This window comes from Pterocles gutturalis, unplaced genomic scaffold (assembly GCF_000699245.1).
Source record: "Pterocles gutturalis isolate BGI_N339 unplaced genomic scaffold, ASM69924v1 scaffold10040, whole genome shotgun sequence".
NCBI lineage: Eukaryota > Metazoa > Chordata > Aves > Pterocliformes > Pteroclidae > Pterocles > Pterocles gutturalis.
The window spans coordinates 1-24,141 of NW_010138249.1; the positions used below are offsets into that span (position 1 = coordinate 1).

Sequence of the window (24,141 nt, forward strand, 5' to 3'; positions counted from 1 at the left end):
ACACGGGCCCACTTCTCCAGCCTGTCCAGCTTATGGGTTTGGGGTTTGTTTATTTGTTTTAACAAGCCTGACAGGTTATCTTTGGCATACTGTATACTTTGGCATACATGTTCTGGATTGTGTTAAAGCTCCTGCTTTGTCATTAAGGTCTTATCTGTCTGTTCGAAGACATACTATCGGCCTGTGGAGTTTTTTGGTGCTCTGAGTCGCCTCATGTGGGCAATTCTGATGATGGATATAGATATAGTCATTGTGCAGAAGATGCCCTTTAGGCATTCCAAATTGCTTTTTGAAAAGCATGTATTCAGTGACTGCACACCTAACTTAAGAGCACCCAACATCATATTAGGTGGGCCACTGCTTTGTAAATGGTCTAGTGATTAATTTGGTTGCTTAAAATAGACAGTCTGAATTTAACTAAATGGAGAAACAGTTAGTTCCGCACGTGTCCAAGTAGGATAATTTTATTGACATGGTTGGCAAGATGCTTTGAAATCTTCTGGGTAGAAGTTTTCTGTAAGAACTTCTTATCTGGTCAGCATCAGCTGATGGCAATAAGCGTCTTGTAGAAAGTGCAACCCAAATAGGTAGCCATCTCCTCAGGACTGCCGATATTTTTACTCTGATCATTACTGCTCCTTCCTGAAATCTGCAATGTATCTGTAGGTAGTCTGTAATGCACAGTAGAGAGACATCAGCTTGGTGTTGGTTCAAGTTGATGGATTTGTAGTGTAGTTCCATATTGAAATACTAGCTGAAGACATATTCAAGAAAAATGTTAGGTTAAGATATCTCTAGAGACTGTATAACTGTATTAGCGTCCTTTTGTGCTTGATAGCCTTCAATGCTGAGCAATGCTTATTAGCTCATGGTATTGACCTGGCTGAAGGGCTTGTGGTGCGAGTGCTAACTCAGCTGGCAGAAGCTCAGGGCTTGTGCGCCCTGCTCGCTGAGCTTAGTATGGACATTTCCCTAGTCTTTAATGGCCACAGCTTTGGAAGGTGGATTTCTTAATTTTCTTTTTTAAGTTCTGTCATAACAGCATCGGTAATTTAACTTTCAGTATTTGTTTACAAATACAGTACAGTTGATTTTGTGTGCATGTGTGTTAAATTTTGTATTTAGAAATTTTAAAGACATGTTGCAAATATGTGTCTAAATTCCCAATCTAGACGCTGTATCAATGCATAGTAAAATGAGGACCTCTGTCCATAAAGCTGAAAAGAGTAAAAACAGTAAAAGGCATTTTTAAGGAGAGATTTGAAAAAGAAAAATAGATTTTGTAGTTGTAGTTTATACATTAACTTGACTATTTCTCCACTATACTCACTGGTTAAACTCCTGCAGTTATCTAAATAAGTAAGCATACTAGTGTTTAGACTAACAGTAGGACTGTTTTTTTTGTAACATTTAAATTAGTTTGAGTACAAGACAAATCTTAGAAAATGTAGTTAAGTAGCTAGAAAAAAATAACAGTTAATAAAAAATATTAGGCTGTATTGTTTTAAATTCACAATTCTTTGGTATTGTATCACATGTAGGTAATAGTATTACAGACATATTTCCGTCGCTGGCATGCTATGAAAGTAGTACAAAATCTGATGGAAGAAAAGAGGTTAAGGCTGGCATGGGAGGCACAAGAAGAGTTACAGAAAAAAAAAGAGAAAGAAGAGAAACTGAGAAGGGAGCATGAAAGAAGACTTAATCCTAAAACAAAAGAAGACTTTGAGCTACTGTACCATGCTTTAGAATGTAAGGCTTTTTTGTGTTAAGAGATACTCAAAAACAGCTAAAGAGTACAGTTTGTTTAAAAGAAACTGTTCTGGTTTTAACATGTTTATATAGATACTTCCTTGTTTTTTTTTGACTTAGTGGAATTTCTTTCATTTTTAAAGAATTATTTGACTGTTACCTACTTCTAGTAGGAGAAGAGGCCTTGTCACTGTCTAAGCACTGCTCAGCAATGACTAAAACAACCCTATGTTATCAACATTGTTTTCATCACAAATTCAAAACATAGCACCATACAAGCTATTATTAAGAAAGTTAACACTATCCCAGCCAAAACCAGCACACCCTTTTAGGTAATAATCAGCTTTTAGAATAATGCTATTTGTCAGGGTTTTTTTGTTTGTTTGGTTGGGTTTTTTTTCCATTCATCTGTAATGTTAAGATCAGCTAGAAACAAGGAAATGGGTTTTTTTGCATCAGAGTTACTTTAATTTTTTTTAGGATGCTGAAAATAATACCATGAAGAAATTACTTTTAAGATCCATCATTCATAATTTAATATAGACATTTCATATAATAGATTAAATATTCCCCCCCAATTTTACAATATATGACTGAGGTTATTCCTTTTGTTCCAGTTGCCTTCTCCTTCTCCTTTTTCTCCTTTCTAATTTATTCCATGTTTCACAAAACTGTGTTGTCAAAATTTTTCAAATCTGTAGCAGCCTTACAGGGCATCACGAAAGACTTACTTTTCCTGTTGGAGTGGATAGTGTCTAATATAGGCAAGCACCTCTAAACTTTTCTGGAAAAATAAGGTGAATACTGCAGATAATTGACGTAACTTGCAGGAGAATAATGTTGCAAAAAACCTAGGGTACGTTCTTTTGGAAAAACAAAACCAATGAAAGCAGTGGGCTTGTACCAGCATGTAATGAAGCTCTGAGAGTTCTTTTTAAAATGTCTTCTTTTAAGGAAGATGCTTGCATTGTAACTTGTAACAACTCGTATATTATCTAAGGCTGCAGTGCTTCCTTAGGCAGTAACTCTTTGGCAGTTTGGACATTACTGTCCCTATAGCAGAACTGGCCTAAAGGATTACCTGCTTTATTACAAAGCCACCTGACCTACCTTAAACCATCCCAGCTATTTCTTCCATGGTAAGACGAGCATAAACTTGGTGGCGTGTCTTACTCATCAAGCTTATGATCATGATTCAAGAATTCCCAAGTTATATGCTGATATTTTACTACTGTCATATTTTGTGTGGCATTGAACAAATCTCTTTGTCTGAATGTATAAGTGACTTGCAAATATTGCTATTTGTGACAAATGTCAAAATTATTACTGGTCTTAAACTTTAGAATTTTGGGAATGTCATCTTAATGAGATGTGTGGTTTGTTAGGGTTTGTTTCCCCCGCCCCCCTTTATCTTCATAGATCGTTTTCACTTCACAAGAATCGAGCCCTTTTACAGGTGTGTCTGACTAGGTTATCAAAAGCCAAGGTACTCAAATAATAATTTTTTTCCTCTCCACTTATGGCAAGTGCTACTATTTGGTATCTGATTTCCTGCAATATTTTCTTTAAAAAAACTGCTTCCTAGCTAATGTGCTATCAAATGTATAATCGACTATTTTTAAAGTGTGATGAGTCTTATTTGCAATAGAAACAACAAAGCTGAGTTAAAGTTGTGAATGAGTGCTGATATTCCCAGTATTTTTAGATTTAAATTTTATGGTTATATAAGTGTCTGTTTTGCTTAATTTAATGTAATTGAATTCACAAATAACAAAGCTTTCAGCTTCGCATGTTCAGGAATTTAATATCTAGGCAACCTGAAAAAGCATGTGCCACTTCAAACTGGGACAGAACAAACTCCAGTATTTGAAATGTCTTTTTAACATTTTGTTAAAAATTATGGCCTGGTATCAATCTTTTTTGTTTGTTTTTGTTTACCGGTGTTGACTAGTTGCTTCTCTGCATGGAGACTTGCAGTCATGCTCTTCATTTTAGTAGGGCTTAGTGGGTCTATGAAGTTGTTTTTTCTACCTGTATCTGAAACTGCTTTTACATTCTTATAGTGTCAACAGTCTACACAAGCTAAATCATTGTGACAGTAATAGAATGAGACTATTGTCCTCTAGAGATCTGTGAAGGTTGTTGCTGCTGATCACAACAGGGGGATACTATTACAGGGTTAACCAGTAATAGCAATTCCTGTTGGTACAAAAACTTGCCTGTTGACTGTATGGTGAAAATGAGATGTAGCTATATATTCAGTGTGCCTGCATATAGAGACATTGACTATTTATTTAAAAAGCATAAACTACTTTGTTTTATAAAAACTGGAATAAAAATTATAATTAATAAAATCTCTGTAGAACAGATAAACTAAGAGGAATTTTTTTTAACTTGATTGCACATATATGGTGAATCAGTAGGTGAGTATTGATGATAACTGACAGTTTCTTCATTTCTCTAAGTACAAAATTGCTTACTGGATTTATAGCTCTACTTTTGAAGTTGCTGCCCCCTTGAGGCATATAAAGCTTCAAATAAATTAATTCTCTACAGTGCTTTTGTTTACTGAAATGCTTTATTTAAAGGCATATAAAGCTTCAAACAAATTAATTCTCTACGGTGCTTTTGTTTACTGAAATGCTTTATTTAAAAATATATCTTTGGGTACTTGGAACTTGTCAGACAGCTGTCATATTATACCAAAGCTTGGAGAGCCTTAAGGAAATGAATGGAAATATTTTAAAATGAAAAATATAAGGTATTGTAGATAAGGAAGCCACAGGCAGAAAATAAACTTGCCTCCTTTCCCTCCTCCTGCCTCTAATATTACCTGATGCAGGATGTTACAGGTTTTTCCAGTAAGTGTGCCTCACTTATTGGATTGTTTTCTTTACATTGGGTTTTGCCTTTGCATAACTGTTCTGGAACAGTAACAGCACTTTGAGATATTATTCAGGAATGTTGAAGTGTTGGATCTTATAAAATTCCCTACAAAACTCCAGATATATTTGAAATGGAACAAAGTCTTCAGAAAAGCTGAGAATTGTTATAGTGCGTGCAACGGAAAACAGTATTCAGTAAAAACAATTTGATTTTACTAACAGATTTGTGTAAGGGCATGTAGTCTGTGTATCAGCATTTACAGTCAAAAAATGGGTACTACAAAGTGCACCATGATAGACACATACGTATATATCTGTATGTTGCTGTCATTAAGTAGTCTAACTTACAAGTTCAGAAGGTTTGATGATTTGGCCCTAGGAGTTGGAAGGCCAGATTCTTACAGTGTGTACGGATCCATGTGCTGCTGTCATTATTATCTTGTGGTTTGCATGCCACTTCCACTTGAAGGGTTCTGTTGCAGAAGAGGCAAGGGAGAGTCAAGCAGTGACTGTCTAACTAATGCACATCCAGCTGCTTTAGATGGCAAAAGATGACACCAGTGAAATATTCAGTGTAAGACCTGGAGTGCTAAACATGACTGTTGGTCAAGTTTTATATAAGTTTGTGAGGACTTCAAGCTTCTTTAGATTTTACTCATTTATGCAGGGGGAAGCAGCAGTATTCTCAGCACTGAGTACTAGTGGTACCACAGTAAGATGCTGTCCTTAATCTGTTGGGAAGATCTCCATGGTATCTTTTCTTGTGACTTTGATGAGCAATTGTTTAAAAGTTCCTATTGCTCATACCTTTTGGAGCTGTTTTGAGTATCAAACAGTTATTTTAGTTGCAAGATCGTGAAGAAATCATGTCATCACACATTTCCACTGGTGCTAAATTCTTCTCACATAGAGCTCTTTTTTTCTTCTAACCCTCTTTGAGTTTGGAGTATGAATTGGCAGTGTGGAACTGACATACACACACTTACTCTGATAGAACATCTGTATAACTTACACTCATTTCTGGGCCATTTTGCATGTATTGAAAATATGTATAACAATTCCCTAAACTAGAAACTGGATTTTTTGAATATTGAAAATTAATTCTGTTGTTTCTTAAATATTAAAGTAGAAGTTTCACTGTAAAAAATCATCATATAAAAAATACCCAAAATATTTGTTTCTATAGTATGGAGGCAGGAGGAGACTGAATGGATTAACAGAACTCTTACTGGAGCTGAAAGAAAGGCAGCACTTTGTGGACTTCTGGAACAAGAGGCACAGCTGATTGCTTCCATTGGGAGACACAAACTAAATGCAGATGAGGAGAATCAACAAAAAGCAATACTGCACTTTATGGATAAGGTCAGTGATGTAATTTTAGTCTGAACATACAGAATACCAAAGTACAGGAACAGAAAAGACATCTGCAAACTACCTGCCAAAAGTAACTTTTGTAGCTCTAACAGTCAATCATGTGAATGCTAATGTTATAAATATCAAAATTATCTGGCTGTTCATATGAATACAATTCAGTACATTTCTTTTTCGAAGCTAAGAATTTCTTAACTCTGTGACTCGCTGAAGGACTAACACTGCATCGTTAAGACTGTTAACTACCTGTGTCTATGGTAAATGTCAGGTTTGTATATATAATTAAAAAAAATAGCACTGAGTGTATGAATTTTGTATTATGTAACTATTCTGCATAAAAACATGATTCTGATGGCACTGTTAACATCATTAGAGGCTCAAATTCTAACAATTCAGAATGGTTAATTTTGAGGTTATAAAGCATCAGGATATTGCATACCATTCTATATTTTGTATTGTGTGCATTACAGTGATGTAGGAATTCATGCATGAAACTATGCTCTTTCCTAATCTGTTTTTGAAAATTTAAAAATCTGTTTCTCTTTCAAAAATGTGCAGTTTCACTAATCAAAAGTGATGACTAAGTGATTTTCCTTTTGTTCCCCTCTATGTTGCTTATTGTTCTCTATAGTGAAAAGTTTGCTACTGTATTTAAACTTAAATGCAAACATTTAAGCAAGGATTTATAAAATTAAACTATAACCCTGCAGAATGCATTCTTTTCTTTTCTTCTTCCCTCAGAAATGTTATCCTTCATCATTTATTTCCCCATTGAGCACAGGCCTGTGGTCATCATATATCTGTCTTTAAAGAAAGCATTTATTCTGCTTTCATGTAAAGGATAGCAACCCAGAAGAGCTTTGAATCATATATAATATTGAACTTGGTTATTAATTCACTAGTTGCAGTTGCGTTAGAACTTTGAGATTTTATTCTTGTGTAATCTTGGGGATGAAATTTAACGCGTGTTCTTCAGCCTCCCATCTATAAAACAAAGATAAGAATTCATTTGTACACAAAGGTGATTTAGAATGGCAATAGATTCAGTGGCACCTTAATGTAAAGTTTTTTTAAAAAGTCCTTTTTAGGTAGATGTCTCAGTAATCCATCCCCTCAGATTTTCTGTCTTTTCATAGTATGTGACATAATTATGAAAAGAAATACTGCAACAGAAATAGGTTGTTTTGGTATCTAGTTATTTTTAAAATTTTGACAATTTAGTGCTCAAAAGTAAAAATGGCAGTTTTGTGCAAAATAGGCTTTTTAAAAATTCTTCTTATTACTGATTTAATGGGATGGTAAAAAGTGATAAAATCTATTACCTTTCTTCATGATGAACAAATTACTTATCTGAAATTTTGGTGGAACTGTTGCCAAGTTTATTGTTGTGATGTGATTATATTCTCTGTTACTGCTTTCAAGAGTGCAAAAAACCAGAAAACTAAATATTTAGGAATGATATAAAAACCTTGAATAATTTCTATGTTAATAGTTTACTTCTACTGTTTACAATATATTCTGTTATCTTCTCAGAAAAAAGCCTGGAACAGTCAAAGTAAATATATTTCTCTCTTAAAGGAAAAATAAATATAGAGACTCAGTTAAGGACTGCTTTCCAGTGTCCTACCCTATATAGATTACTTCCATTATATATTCTTACAAGTTTTCAGTTTTGTTATATCAGAAGCAAATTGTTCTTGAGTACCAGAATTCTTAGTGACAGTTGATGTCTGGAGATTCAGGAGACACATGAGAAACAAGGGATGCTCCCTCTTTCCAAACAGTGGTCATGTTTTTGAAGCACTTACTACTAGTTTATTTATTCCTATTTTAAATTTATAAATTATGTTTTTCATTAAAGAGGCTGATTTCTTTTTAATTTGGAAATCTAGTGAGCTTCTGAACTACTGCAACTTTTTCATGTTTTGTATCATGTCAGGGTTTTGAGTGATGCTATAAACTGCTGACATAGCAGCCTAACTCAGAGGTAATAAGTAATAATATCTGCATTTCTTAAAAAATAAAATAAATAATTATTCTGGAAATCTCAGAATTAAATGGATGTTTTGTTATGACTGTAACAATGCAATTTAAGCACTTTAAATGGTAGTATGAAATTTATTGTTGGAGTGCTAGATTATAGATTATTCAGTTACTTTTTGAACTTTGGGCTGGTAATGTTAATCTGGACACTTGCCAGTTAAAATAACACTTTTCACATCTGAAGACTACAAACATTTCACTTTGCTGCAGTAGCCAATGTGATATGAAACTTGGATCTCCATGGAAACCTTCATTCCCTTCTTTGCTACTTTAAGCTATACCTCCTCACACGTGTTCTTTTACCATGGCCGCCACTGGCGGTGTGTGCAGTATATTCTAGGGGGTTCTTCTTTACACTGAGCTTGTTCTTCTTCAACATTTGTATTTTGAAGAGGAAGTATGTGATTAAGCTTTTATAGAGCAATCATATTTTCTTAAAGGAATTTGTGTAATTATTAACTATTGCTCGGTTCATACCTTTCATGATTTGTGTTACTTCTACACCTATCATATGGATTTTTTTTACTTCTCTTACCTTTTTCTCTCTGTGGTGGTGTGTTTGTCTCTTCAGGTGCTTTTCTCTGCTTTCATGCATTGGCAGCAGAGTGCAGTTATAGTAGTCTTGCTCTCTGAAGTAATACAGATAAGAGGATTACTGTAAATTCTGCAACACTGCCAGCAGAGTAAAAGGCAAGAAAAAGCTGTCAAAAAAATCTTGAAGTTTTAGTTTTCTCACATCTGGAGTACACGAAGATAGTCCTGAAATCAGAGAGTTTGTAATTCTTTCTGAAATACTGTAAATCTTAATATTGATGAGACCTCTGTATTTTTTCAGTAAAAAGCTACATAATTTCTTTCTTTTTAAATTATTTTATTTTATATGATAACCAGTTATGATGAGGTAGTAAGAAAAATTACAGAACTTAGAGATTTATATCTTGTTTTGAATGATTTAGATGTTATCATAACATAGTTGGTCTGTGTTAAGAGACATTTGCAGAGTGGAATGCCAAGACTGCTAGCTCATATATGGGTTGTTGCAAATTTATCAGAAGAACCTAGTTCTAAGAACCACTTCCTAGGGCAAACACTGCCCATTGCCCCTCCCTAGCATAAGCAAATGACCTTTCTGTCTTATTAAGTGATTTCATCAAGGAGGATCAAATGTAGGTAATGCATTAAAACAGTGATTTTTGCTTGTCTAGCCTACAAAGGAGTTACAACATGTTAGAGCTTCTGAGTTGTTGGGGTTTTTTTTGTTATGTGCTTGTTTTAGGGTTTTGTTTCTTTGTTTTGTGTTGGGGTTTTTTAATATATTTTTTTTAAGAATTTGTAGTACTATACTAAGATAGTGAGACAAAGTCATGAAGTTCCAGTAGAATGCTCCCTTTTTGTGACAGAAAATTGCTTCTTTCTAGTTTTGCAGATGTTCAAAGATTTCACTAGGGAATTAAGAGGTTTTTTTTTTTACTAATGTTTGGTTTTGTTATTGAATTTCTTATTCAGTTTTGGCTCTGAATTGTGACTTCTGATTAACAGTGACTGCACCCCCACTGAAAATGTAATTAAATGTCAGTTATTCAGTGTTAAATTATTTTTTCAATTATTTTGTCTTTCTTTCGCTTAACTAACTTAATAATTTATTTACTTAAAAGTGAGGAAATCTCTATTTTGATTGTGGTGGTGACTGAGTATATCTGTTCTATCTAATATTCTTGGTATTTTTATGACTTATCACCATATCGCCTTTATATTTGGTCCAAATAATGATTATGTCAATGCCGGAGCCATATCCAGAAGACTACTCAGCATGTGAATGCTCCGTGAAGTGTTGCTGTAGTTAACTCAGGCTGAAATGGTGGAGTGAAGTTCGCAAGTGTTTGTGAACACTCAAGTTCCAAATATAGTGAAAGAGAATAATTAATACTCTGAATAAGGTTCCAAATAGCTGTCCCAATTAAGGAAAGGGAGTGGAGTTAGGTAATTAACGATGGGGAGGGGGTTTTGAATACTGTCATTCTATTGGATTTAGATACTACCGCCGCAGTGCACTGGCCCCCTCTGTAACAGTGTGGCTTGCAACCAAAACCAGTCCTCCTGAGTTTTTAAACCAAGTGGTGCAGCCGACAACACAAAACTTCTCCCTGTCTATAGAAGTTAAACACGTGCAGAGAAACAACTGAAGTAGGAGGCATATGGTATGTGGTTAAGTTAGCAAACAAGAAGCTGTCTGAAGGATCTGATAAGCTGTAAACTCATACGCTGCCTTAGTCAGGTTTAACAAAGTCTAAGCCCTCTATCCGTCTGTATAGCTAGCATAAATAGAACAGTTCCCTGGAGTTATCTTGTACTGCAGTAGAGTCTGAGGCCTTAAATTTGCAATCTTTAGACAGTCAGCAGTCCCATTGATTTTTACTGGTAGTTCAGGGGGATTTCTGACTGCAAGATGAAATAGAGAGCAAATGTATTCTAACACTACTGTCAGTAAATTTGTTTTAAAGAAGTAGAGCATATCTCTGTAGGAGAATATTATTTACTTTTAATATACTGTAAGTCAAAATTTTCATGACCTGCAACTTTAAACAAAGTGTGCAATTGAATACTTGCTCTGGTGGAAAAGGTACTGTGTAAATATCAACAAAAGAATTAGCCTTTTGTAATAGTCAAGCATTAATGTTAAGTGCCTATTTGCTCTGGTGAAACTTGTTGTAACATAATGCACTTGTTCAGCTGGTGATAAGATTATAGTAGCTCAGAGTTGTACAAATTGTTTCTGAAGTGTGCACAACCTAAGAGATGGAAAGCATATGATGGAAAAATCACTGAAGTGGATACACAGTACACACTCCGTGCCAGAGAACTATTTGAAATCTACCGCAGCATTAGCATGAGTGGCATCCCAAAAGATGAGAGATTAGATGTGCTGTTAACACTCAGACGTACAGTGAAGGTATGTTTTATTTTTCTGTTTATGTTTAGCTTGAAGCTGTACTTCCCAAAGATACAGTGACTTAATTATGTTGAGATATAAGCAATACTTCTTCTGGCAAACAGGTGCCAGGATGATCAGCTGGCAGCAAGAGAAAGCCAAGTGCACCACCTGGCATGAGAGTGTAATTTACATTCCAGATATACTCTGAATTCATATTTCACTTTGTGATGTGCACATTTTTTTCAAGTTGTGTTAGAACTTTAAACCAGTGGTTTTAGACTTTTTGTATATTGATACATAATAAAATTTTAGTTCAAAGGTTAGCTTGATATTTATAACAACTTGATGAAAACCATGTCAGAGATGTGACTATTACTTTTTTTTTTTCCTCTGTTCTTTGAAATGTCTGTTTAGAACCTTATCTCTCTGTTGGTTTGGGTTACTAGTTTTATGGCTGGCAAATATTGTTTTGTTTTTTTCTTTTTCTTCTTTGCCCCTCACTTGTCACCCCCACTGCTGCTGACAGTGTTGCCAGTGCATTAGAAGCTGGCTGCATTTCTTTTAGTTCCTCATATTTTACTTATTTATTTATTTATTCATGTACAAAAGACTAATACGAGTTTCAAGCTACTTTCAGGATGATACAGTTGATGTCATACTAGAATAGAATTCTGCTTCCTGGTCTTACTAAAACAAACATGCTGTTTGCTTTGGTAGTACCAGAATTTGGTCTAAAGCCAATATAGCACTGGGAGCATGACTGGTTTATGAACTCCTGCCCATCTTAATACAATTCAATATTGCTGTAATAGAAAAATTCTCTAATTTCTGTAAATTAGCACTCTATTTTAGGTGAGAAAACACTGAACTCTCTGGAGAATCTCCTGCTAAACATTTGAAGTATTGAAATAACTAATTTCTGAGCATACCCATAAAGTTCCGCATGCCTTTTGTGCGGTAGGGGTTTTTTGTTTCGGTCGTTTTTTATTCTTTTTTTTGGGGGGGGAGGGAAGGCATGTTTTGGTGTTTTTTGGTGTTTTTAACCATCTGCTGTGTGTGTACATGACACCTCCTGTCACATAGCCAAAAGAAGCTTCTTAGCGACATACTCCTTGGGGCCTTTGAAGGCTGAGAACTTCATATGTGTTCTGTGCCTCTGCTTAGCATTTTTAATGCCACCAGGTTTACAGTTCCTCACAGCTTTGGTATTTATACAGGCCCCTTAAAGCAGGGTCTGTAAGCATTCTCAGGTTTTTATTCTTGACATTAGTTTTCTTGGAGGTTGTTTTCCGAAGACGTTAAGGGTTTCTTATATGAACATGTTCTTAATGTGAAGATGCAGAGGTATGAATGATGATTGGCAAAGAAGTTATAGTTTGCTTTCATATCTGCATTAGAACTATTTTGTTTGTTGGCTTCCGTGTTGTTGTGGAGTTTGTTTTCCTGGTTTTTCTTTGTGTTTTCTTTCAGGAACATGAATGTAAATTAACACAGGAAATAGTGGAATTAATTGACAGGGAAGTTGACCTTATGTCAAGAGAGGTGAAAGAATGCAACTTAGAAGGACTGAGGAAAAGAATTTGTACATTATTTCTTCAGTATATTAAAACTCCAAAGTTTAACCCTGAAGTTGCTAAGATACTTAAGGTATTATTCTTATTTTGCAGTCTGACGTAGTGGCCATCAAACTAAGGATGGTGGAGAAGGGGAATGGAAAACAATGGAAGCTTTTTTTTTAGATTTTGGTGGAGAACTGCTGGAGGAGTTCTCAAGGAGTGAAACACAGGCTTCACACAAATAAGCTTATATAGGCATATATGAAAAATGGGACATAGACATGGGTATAAGAAGTTGACAGATGGCTGGTAGCACTGAGAGAGCCCAGGAACACTATGCATGAAAAAAAAAATCTGAAAATTTTAAATGGTAGATCTCATGGGATGGTAACAGTAAACTGTAATACCAAATGGAGAGCCAATAGAGACAGTCTTTCTTCCACTGAACAAGAGGCAACATCCCATTCATCCAGAAAGGAAGAACATTGCCGTTGTAAAAGTGATGTTTCATGAGCTTGCACGTAAGCAAGAGCTGTTACGAGCTTCTTTAGTACAACCAGTTGCTATTTCATGGGAAGCAGATACAGCTATGAAGTGGAAATAGTGATAGACACCTCTCAAGTTGTGCGATTGTTTTTCTTTTCTGACTACGGATTACAATTAAAAATATGATTCCTATCATATGTTGCTGCTTTACACAGCAACATGTGTTCTGCACCTATCAGAAGACGATTCCTTTTACTGTGGTTGATGGTATCTCAGCAGCCGGGAATCTGACAGTAAATGTTAGTGGGATTTAAAGTGAACCAGCAGTTATTTTACCCTATGTTTATGAACAGGGTTACCTAAATGGGTCAGAGCAGGGACTGGAGATGGGAGATCTTTGGCTTCTGTACCTTGATTTGAAGGCTGAATTGCACCTATATTTGTATTTGAATCTTGTAACCTTTTGTAGACCATAAAAAAGATGGCAGTTGATCAGCAGACAGTCAAGGTGACCAAATTCTTGGGGTACTTTCAAAAAAAGGTAGATTAACACAATAGGTGGCTGGACTATCAGACTACTCAAACTACCTAATTACAGACTTGGGCCCTCTGCACAGACTACTTTAAATTATTTCCAGAACCCATGAAGCAATATGAGGTTGGGGAAGTCATTAGCAAGTTTAGTTTATTATCTTCCTCTGTATTGTTTTTGGATGTGTGGCTCTGATGATTTTATATTCTTATGCCAAAATATTAATATGCCCATAATCTCAGGGTTTTATCTTTGACATAAATGGCAGGTTCTATATAAAAAACTAAATGCAGAAGAACTAGTTTTTTTCTCTGCGTTGTCACCTTTCCAGAATGGCTGACGATCTGCATACAGAAAATGCACCAGCAAGACTACTGGAGCATAATGTCTAGGATCTTCATATAGCTTAAAGATTGACTGATTTATATAACTGATTTTAACAAGTACAGTAACAAAATAGAATGGCTTTTGGTCTTCTATTTAAAATCTATTTAAAAAAAAAATAAAACCAAAACAACCTTACTGGGTATTTTAAAATAAATATTACTGGTTTTACATATTAGAATACTTGCATAAATATGTGTAAAATGTATTCCAATAGGGTGACACACAAGTAGTACAAAGATACTTTGTGGTAAATTAACCTTTTTGTTTAATCTTTTAGGTTCCACCAGATCCCTTAAATCTTTATAAAAATGTTAACTTCTGTCACAGTTGCGAAAATTACTTACCATCTAACGAGTTTCCTGTTCCTGCTAATTCCCGCACCATTGGCAGATGTCACTTGTGTTACAAGCTTGATAATGAGGCTCAGCAACGAGAAGCATATTTGAAGTACAAACTTATACTAGAAAATCTCAGAAAGGCTGAAGCTGATTATCAGGATAATGCTAAAATTGTTTTCTTAGTTCAGGTACTGTCTGAAAGAGCATTGCTAATAATGGAAACCAGTGGCTTTGACTATAACTTTTATTTTGTGTGTATTGTTGACAGGTGGAGAAACAGGCTAATAGCTACAGTAACTTCTTCCTGTGATATGGGATGTTCCATACCATAAAGAAGAAGAACTTAAGCTCTTGAAGTATAGCTGTATTTTCAGAAGTGGTTACAAGCTATACATTAAAAGAAGATAGAAGTCTAGCTGACAGGTCAAAGAATCAGATCATCCAAATTCTTCTGGTTCTGCTACGGCCATCCTGTTGCTTAAACATACTGGCTTCATCTGTAAAGCAACAATAATGTTTTTGTGACTACAATACTGTTCAAGACATAATGCTAGTAAAATATTTTAAGCCCCATTATTTGGACTGTTTTAGTAATACAAGTAGATTGTTTTGTGGAAAAAAAAAGGGGCTGCGGTTTTGACATTCGTGTTCTATGTCAGTAGAATATCTGTATAATTGAAAGTTTTATTTTTTTGCATTTATTAGGAGAGGGATTCACTAAATATGTTAATTTTCTATTTTTTTTTACCATCATCCATAATCACCTGTAATCTTTTGAAATATTACTAAGTAGCTAATATTTCATAATAATTATTACAGGACAATTCAGTTCAAAGAACTCCTTGCCTCTGTCTTCAGCAAGTTCTCTCTTTTAGTTGTTATTATGTATTTTGTTAACAAAAGAATTTGACATCCAGTATCCACTGGGAAAGTTTTTAATCTGAGGTAACTGCAAAGTGTTATTTATTGAAAATATTGAACAGCTGAGATTTATTTGAACTTTGTGAGATTTAGTAATAAAAATCTCTACAGCATCAATATTCATAGAACAGTTTTTGAACTGTATTTTCAGTATGTCTGAAAAAACAACTAAGCAAACAAAAGCCAGTCATCAATATCCCACTGCTACCAAAACAAGCCATGCTGTGATTTAGTGCTTTGCCAATCGCAGCTGCCAAAAAGAAGATTAGGATTCTCTAATTATCATGCCTGTGTTAAGAAATATTATCAAAAAACCTGGATTTTGTAGATATTGTTTGTCCATATTGGTTTTCATGTAAGCTGAAGTTTTTTTATCTGGGTCTAACTTAGTTTATTTTAATATGTAAACATCCTCCAAATCTTTTGAACCTCTCTTACATTACATCACCTGTGATGGCTGGTGGCCATTGGTGCACTGAAGCATGACTGCTTCTTAACTGTTCTTAAGTTCTTCTCTTTAGAGTTGTAAATATCTAAACAACAGAGGTTTGTATCTTAAATCACTAATTTCCTTGGTTTTTTTCCTGACATTTCCTTAAATTATTAATTTTCTTCTGAGCTACTTGCCTTTTTTTTTTTCCTCCTTCCCCTCCCAACAACCATCTGTCCTTTACTCCACTTACATCCAGTAAACAGCTCTGAGGCATCTAGAAATTACTTGGACAAAATTAAAAGTCTTTTGCAGCAGCTAGGACAGCTCCATTCATTGCACAGTGCAGTACCATTACTAGCTCTGACTGTATTGTCTGTGGGTAGATGCAAGACTTTTGTGAGAAGATAAAGATTTTTCTTCAGATCTGTTGCATACGGATTCTAACTGTGTTTGGGTTCACCACGTATATGAGAGCTGCTAAGGTTTAAAAAGCAAAAAGCAGCTGGTGGGAGTTATGGTAGCTCCAGTAAGTTCTGCTTACTGCAGCTAAAGACCTTTTTTTTTTTTTGTATCAAAATGAACAAGTTCAGCAAATATGTCAAGTCCTGATGCTGCCTTTTGTTCTTTCAGAGGGTTTAACTATGCTGTGCTCCTTAGAATCGATGGTACAAACTATAGCTTTGATTTTTCTTGATGTGCAACATCCTAATGGGAATGTCGTATTCATTTGAAGTTACAAATACACTTAACTCCTTTATCGGTTTGCTGCCCACCCTTGTTTCCCAGTCTCAGCAGTTTCCCTGCTAAGCATTCAATGATACTTGCTCCCAGCCTGTCAGATGACAGTACTTGAAGGCTGTTTCTTGTGAGCACAGAACAAATTGGGGAGGGAAAGCATCTTATGAAATTACTTAGCTGTAAAATTTCACAGCAAAATGCACGCTTACCTTTAGAAAGTGCAGAAGAAATCTCTTAAATCAAACTTCCCGATAACCTGAAAAGTTTTTATATAGGACAAGCTTTTGACTATTTTTCAGGAAAAAAAAAAATCCAGGAAAAAGGAAGAGTCAAATTATGGATCTCTTTTACATGAACACGTATGTGCCTCAGTATAGATTTTTCCAAGTTCTGGTAACTTTTGAGCTTAGCACAAAAATAGTAATACTTGCTAATATGCCTACTTGCAAATTTCTGGCTGCTAAGAAGATACAGGAGTTATTTGAAATTCTATGAAAAAGGAAGAAATACTGAAAACAGAAGCCAATTAGTGAAACCTAATAAAGGAGGCCCTGTAGGACCAGATTTAAGACCAGATGTAGGACCAGTCCCATGTTCTTGGAACTAGGAGGCACAGATTTATTTCCAGTGGAGGTTTGAAGCCTAGCTTTTATCTTACATTTTTAATGGATTTTGGAAGCAAGATGGATGAGAATACATGCAGCTACCTTTCACTGAAGCACTGTGTTTCATTCATTCTTTGTCAGGAATTTAATAAGTAATATATAAACATCATTACTTAATTAACTAAGTCAAGATTTCTTTTTAGAGGAGTGAATCTTCAAATGACTAGCTTGGAGGAAAATCTATTTAAAAGTCTGTTGTTTACAGGCTCCTGTAGATAAAAATCTAGTAATTTTCCATGACTAATACAGAGAAGAATTAATGGAGAGTGACAGAAAAACTTGCTAAAGTTCAGTGGGAACTGCCATCCTAAATTTTTTTTTCTTTCATTCAAGAGAGTGTGTTTATCAAGATTTAGTAGTGATTCAGATGGCTAGCAATAAGTTAAACAAATTAAGATTAACACAGATTAACCTTAGATAGAGGTTAAAAGTATATTTAAAGGCCTTTCTGTACTAGAGAACCTTTACAAACAGCCCTTCTATTATTTTGTCTTAATATTGTAGCATAGCTACCTGATTTTATAATCTCATTTGCTAAAATGACCAATAGTATCATGAGCACAATAAACTCTCCATATGTCAACAGCAGAGTGAGGGGAAGACAGAAAAAGAGGCAGTGATTTGGGGTCTGTCACAGGTGTGAGTTTTTTCTTACCCTAATTTCCCACATTTCTCAGGCCAGGTGATTCTATGTAAATATTAAGTAATTTAATAGCATCATAACTCATTTATTGAATAACATTAATTATGAATCCAGGAATGAAATGGGGAAGTCATCTCAGAGATGACAGAGATGGATTATTGTTATTAACCAAAAAGGTCTGAACAGGTGTAAGCATTCTGCATGAAAAAAAAACCACCATGAGATTTAAGAAGCTTTATAAGAGCAATTAAGCAATCAGGATGTTAACAGAAGATATGAATAGCCATTGGCAGAGACAATAGAAATAAGAATGTAATATATTAGAGATGATAGAAGAAAAATGCAGTTAATTGCCATTCCATGCTAGAGGAAGATGTATGTGTCTAGATGTTCTTTAACCAAGTGATTCTATGACATATGTATAGTAAATTTTTTTACTCAAATCTTTATTTGGATCTTTATACAGGTACAATGCTTTTGTTGTAGAATGAAACATGCTTCTTCCTTAACCCTGTGTTCCTTTTCAGCATCAAGATCTGCATTACATGATTGAGAACATATGGGGCTGCCAGTCAGCTCTCAGTGCCTGCAGTGACCTCTATGATTTGGTTATGGTCAGATGGGATAAGCAGCATGAGTGGTCTCCGTGGAACACTATTTTCCTCACTAAAGAGGAGGCAGATGCACATCTTAAGCTGTGTAACCTTCAGGAGGTAAAATTTGATGGGCTTAATTTTTTACAGTATTTATATTGTATTTTAATAGATTCCTGTGACTAATGGTGTTTGGCCAAATTTAGTCCTTACACTCATCCATGTTTAAATTGGCCCATTATGACTATTTAAATTATTGCATCTGTACTATTAAAGAAAATGAGCACTAGTCCAGAGGGTAACATGCATAGTACAGCTCACATCCATGTACCTAAACTCTGTCTTGCCCTGATTCTCCCTCCTGAAATGCAAGAAGCTAAGTGGCCTGATCCAGGCTGCCTACTGAGAACAGTGCCATGCCAATGCTCTTCCTTCAGCTGAGATCAGACAAGAGCTGGCCTGTATAAAAAGCATACTAGAGACTAACCATAAATACTTTTGACAGTTGTGTGCCTGTGCACTAATGCACACATACTCTAGCCTCATTAGTTTCTGGCCTATAAATTTCTCATCAAATAACAGAATGGCTTTTTGTCTAGAACTTAACCATTTGTCATAATAAAATGTCTCAGTTTACTTTCTTACATAGATGTCATTTAAGTACCCCTGACAATGTAATCTTATAGTTTGTAATTAAGCAATAAAAACATAATTGCTGTTCTGAGTTGAAAAAATTGAAGAATTTGTTAAAGAAGTCCTTAAAACTGTATTTTTATACCTCTCCCCCCAAATTCTGTTTCTAAACATGGTAGTTTGGTAAACCTCTCACTCCACTGGATATCATATGGTAGAATATTTAGTTTTTTTAAAGGCATAAGAGAATCCTGTGAGCTGCCTTTGTCCTGCTATTAGTAATGGATTATTACACCTTTCACCTCTAGGTTATTGATTTATGTAAGTAGTGATCTGAGGTCATTCTTGTATAGTGTGCTTTTGTTCAGGGTGTTCTTAATTCAATTTCTAACACAATATGTGTACATCAGAATGCATCTTCAGCTGTTACTCATTATCCTTTTTGCAAATCTTGAGAGTATGAGATAACTAAACTGACAGAGCAAATGAATGGCTCTCTTAATGAAAGGTTTGCTTTGGGGATGAAATGTATTAGTCAGGGAACTCTAAGGTAAAGGGAATTCTGCCATTCATGATACATTTTCTGTGTGTGCCCAATTTGTGTCTTCAGACAGACACATGTTTATGTGAGCATTAGCTTTAAAAGGCAGAATCAATTTCAAGCTGGAAATTCCTATATTGACTGCTGTGTCTCGCTTTCAGTCAACAAGGCTGTTCAGGCAGTCTGAATCTAGTGATGCTTCCCTACATCCATAAATGTATGTTAGTGGCATTACGGCAGGCTAAGATTCTGATTATGCACTTACCTGGTTTAACTTTGTAAGTCTGAATGTCATAGTCAGATTTAATAGATCCAGAGCTTACACTGGTGTTTTTAATATGAACGATAAATTGTAATAAATATATTTCATTATTTTTACATAATTACAATAAAAATATTTTCAAATTGGATTTAAACTTTTTCCATCGTTGTTTTCTCCCCAAGTAATGAAACTGAAACTGCATTAGACAGAGTACTGAGTGATTTTTTTGAGCTCTTTTACATTATTTAAATACAATGAAAGAGCCAATAATTTTGCTATTCCTAATGTTTTCCTTCAAAGTTGGGAACTAAGATCTCTGATGTATTCATCTCTCTTATAACAACATCTGTGTGATTGGCAAAGAGCATTTGAAGGTTAATGGGAAAAAGCCTGTGCATCTCCTGCTTCAGTACTTTTAGTGTACTTCAGTGGAGATGGGAGTTAGGCCAGGGGAGCAATGGATAAGGTATGGAAACCTACCTGAAAATTGTAAGGTATTTTCACTTATCTCTCACTACAAAAATAGAAGTGGGCCAGCTATACCAAGAAGTCAGCTTTCTTCACTGGTAATGGCCAAAGCTTTGTTTCACAAAATTAGCGTGAAATAAGGAAACTGAGACAAAGTTAAAATGTTGTCAGTGAATCATTGTTTCTCACTCCCTGAAACAAAAAAAAAGTCCTCTCCAGCACTTTCTTTAATAGCAATTCTTATTCAGAAAGATGAATTATGAAGAAGTGACAGCAAGGGGTTTTTCCACCTAAATATTCTGGTTATTTATTACATCATCTGAACTACTACTAATCACTAGAAATTTAGGAAAATATGTCACCACTGAATGCAAAGGCTGACTGAAATGCTGAAAAAAATGCTTGTTGCCATGTTTATTTGTAAATAATCACTGATTCTTACCCAGGAAATATCTTCTAGTCATCACCTTGCAAATGTTGCTGTTTAAGGCAATGCCTTTTTAATTTTCAAATATAAGTACAAATATTCTTACTTGAAAAGAAATAAACAAGTCTTACATTGAACAGGCGAAAATATGCCAGAAGTTTTTCCTTTTTTAAAAGATGACTAATATTCACAAGGAGTGGTTAGTAACTTTCACAACTGGGCCATAAGGTAGCAGTATAGAACTAAAATATATTTCATTGTGTATCATATATTAATATATTATCTGGTTTAGTTTATTAAAATGTCAGTATTTATACTGCATAAACTATGAAGCAATATGCAGATTGCTAGATATATTAATTGTATTTAATGGGATTTGGATTTTTTTTCCTTTCAGGCTTATCAAGCGACATTTATCCACAGAATAAAACATAAGCATATCCGGGCAAAAAACTACTTTGCTCAGATTCCAGCAATGGCATCGTTTTTGGATAGGAGTGACAATCAGGCTAATGCAAATAAATTTGTAATAGCTACGCCTGTTTCTACTGGTACAAAACCATAACTCCTAGGCAAAGTTAAAGTGAATTATTGATTAATACAATTTCCTTAGTTTAAAATAAATTTACTGCTTCACCAGTGCCTTAATTGTATTACACAGATCAAAATAAACTGAGGATAAAGTAATTTGATCTTGACCAGTCAATATAACTGCATTTTATATTTTATAACCTCATTATTTAAAAAATAAAATATTGATTATGAGCTTTGCTAATTCTAAATTTTTAGAGTACTGTCTGTCTTTCTCTGTGTGCCTGTGTTGCTTGGAACATTCTGTCTTTAGTGTAATATCCTGTTGGGGGAATTTAGCTAATTCTTTGTCACCTTTTAATTAGAAAAATAATACTGTAAACACTATATTAAATGTATTTCTCTGGTCTTAGGCATATATGGCAGAAAACTCCTCAAACCCTAAATTCCTACAGAATAAAAGAATGTATATAGCCTTCTGAATATAGGTGCTTTGCCTTGCAAACATTTGTGCACAAGAACTTTATAAGTCATCTTGATGGTCATAGTGGAACTGTCAGCATGTAATTACTGTATCCAAGATCTTGAAATTATTGTAAATGAGGCTTATAATTTGAAATACACAATGCAAACTGTTTGGAACATGGTTACATGGTTTGGAGCGTTTTTTTAGAAGCTTATGTTATTAAAGTAGAAGCCTATTCTCTCCTTATTTAGTTATGTTTATGTTTGATTATAGTTAAAGAGAAAAATGTGAAATGGTGTAGATTCAATAAAGTCCTACAGAAAGTTGCAAAGTTCTGCTTGAAACCTCTGTTCTAGACATGTTTTTGACCCCAGACAAAGCCTTTTGCTTTGACAAATAAAACTGTCTAGGAAAAAGCAGTAGTATTTTCAAACAGAAATAAGCATCTATTTAGCAGCAAACAGCTGGATTGACTCTCTCAACACGACATGGACTGTAGAATTAGTTCCTGACTGACCAGTGCATTCTAACATTAGCGGAAGTCTTTCCATTGATTTTACCATTAAATTCAGATTCTGGATTTTAGTTCAGTACTGAACTAATTGTAGAATTGCAGAACTGAAGCACATGAGCATTCCAGTTGACTCATGCTTTCCAGGATTTGAGCCTTAAGATAAGAATGGCTACTAAGATTGGGCTTGTTCCAGAGTGATAAAAAGATTTTTGAAGAAAATTGTAGGTTGAAGGGCAAGAAGGAAAACATGAATCATATACATAGCAACCTATCTCTTTATAAATTTGTCGCCTTTCTTTTTAAATGGCTTTTAAAAAATGCACATTACAACCCCAGAAGGGTGATTTAAATAAACAGTAAGGAAATAGTTCATACAAATGTGAAAAACCACTAGTCCATTGATTTAAATGCCATGTAGGGTTGGAGATTTTTGGAATGTTCAGAATCATAGAATAATTCAGCTTTGAAGGGGCCTCAGGCATCTGCCTCCTACTGAAAGCACAGCTATAACATCAGAATGAATTGCCTGACTTTATCCATTCAGGTCTTGAAAACCTTCAAGGATGGAGAATATATAACCTCTAGTGGCAGCATGTTCCAGTTGCTTGACTGTCCTCATCTTTAGAAAAGTTTTCATTCAATAGAGTATGTTGTTTCTCATCCTTTTACCATGCACAACTGTAAAGAGCCTGGCTGCATCTTCTTGATAATCTCTTTTGAAGTTTTGGAGAGCTGCTGACAGGTTTTCCTGAAGCCGCGTTCTCTCCGGGCAGAACAAGCCCAGTTCCCTCAGCCTCTCCTCGCATGTCAACTGCTTCTGCCCCCATGAGTTTTCTTGGTGGACCTTTACTGAACTTGCTTCAGCTTATCAAAGCCTGTCTTGATTTGAGGGGTCCAAAACTGATGCTGTATTACAGATTTATGCTTGAAGAGTTCTGGGCTCTATATTGAGTTCAGTAGTCTCCAGAAAACAAGCGTTTAGGCCTGCTTGAGAATTGCTCATGCACAGAAATTTTTTGGTCTATGCGAAAGCCTGGAAGGTAGTCCCTGATAATGGCAGTGCCAGTTAATCACACTGTGAAAGCTTTTGTGTAAATAGTTAAAAACTTGTGTTGCAATTATAGTGAATTGGATATTTGACTAACATCTGGGGCATGGCTGGATTTTTGGATATCTAATTGAAGCATTTTAAGACAAAGTCAAGTTAAGTCAACATAGTTCAAAAATAGGGTAACAATTTTTTTTTTTAAATTAGCATATGTGAGCAAGGGAGTATACAATCTTTAAATGCTTTCTTTAATTTCTACTTTGATAATCTTAAACGTTTTGCCTATATTCTTACTGAATTTAAAAACAAATAATTATTTTTACTCCTTTTTGTCCATAGCATTTATAATTTTATTGTGTTTTTTTAAGGAATTAATTTAAAACTTTTCTCTAATAGTTATTGTGTTGCTCCACCTGCTTATGCAGCTTACAAATTATATTAAAAAGGTTCTGGACAGGTCCGAAGAATGAAAACATTCTCTGTACCAGGCAGTGGCAAATACTGAAAGAGCTGACTGAAAAGATCAGAGTCAGATTAAAGATGTTATCTTTCTATGAGAAGTCATTGCATTTTGTCAGGAAAAAAACACTGTTCATATGAAGGGTCAGATCTGCCAGTTTCTATTAGATCTGAGTACATTCTTTAAAAGCACAGCTGATCACCTTTGCTTGAATTTCAGAGATTTACTCCCGATATGGTTTTGGAATCTATTGGTAAAAAAGCCTCTGCTTTGGAGCCTAGATCTTACCTGGAAAATGAGAACAAATGATTGCAAAGTGTCGGTGTATCTTGAAAGGAGAACAGACTATCAGATGAAATTCTAAACACCTCTCTTCACTTCTGAGGCATGGCTAAAGGGATAGGCTTATAAAGTCTCCTAAATCATAGCTTAGAGCAGGAACTACAAGGAGTCTAGACTCCTGAAACATTGGTGAGAAATGCTGGGTTTGCCTCAGGTCTTTCCCAGATGTAGGGA

General features: G+C 35.0%; 1 protein-coding gene across 1 annotated transcript; it reads left to right on the forward strand.

The window, feature by feature from the left end:
- Positions 1-147: 147 nt before the first annotated feature.
- On the forward strand, positions 148-21,171 carry IQUB (IQ motif and ubiquitin domain containing; the record flags this gene model as incomplete). Its single annotated transcript, XM_010082917.1, is given in 9 exon segments — positions 148-349; positions 839-958; positions 1,516-1,752; positions 5,824-5,999; positions 10,831-11,001; positions 12,454-12,630; positions 14,222-14,470; positions 18,210-18,395; positions 21,004-21,171. Coding segments are annotated over 9 exon segments (1,686 nt in total), but the record flags the coding sequence as incomplete, so codon positions are not given.
- Between the last annotated feature and the right edge of the window lie 2,970 nt (positions 21,172-24,141).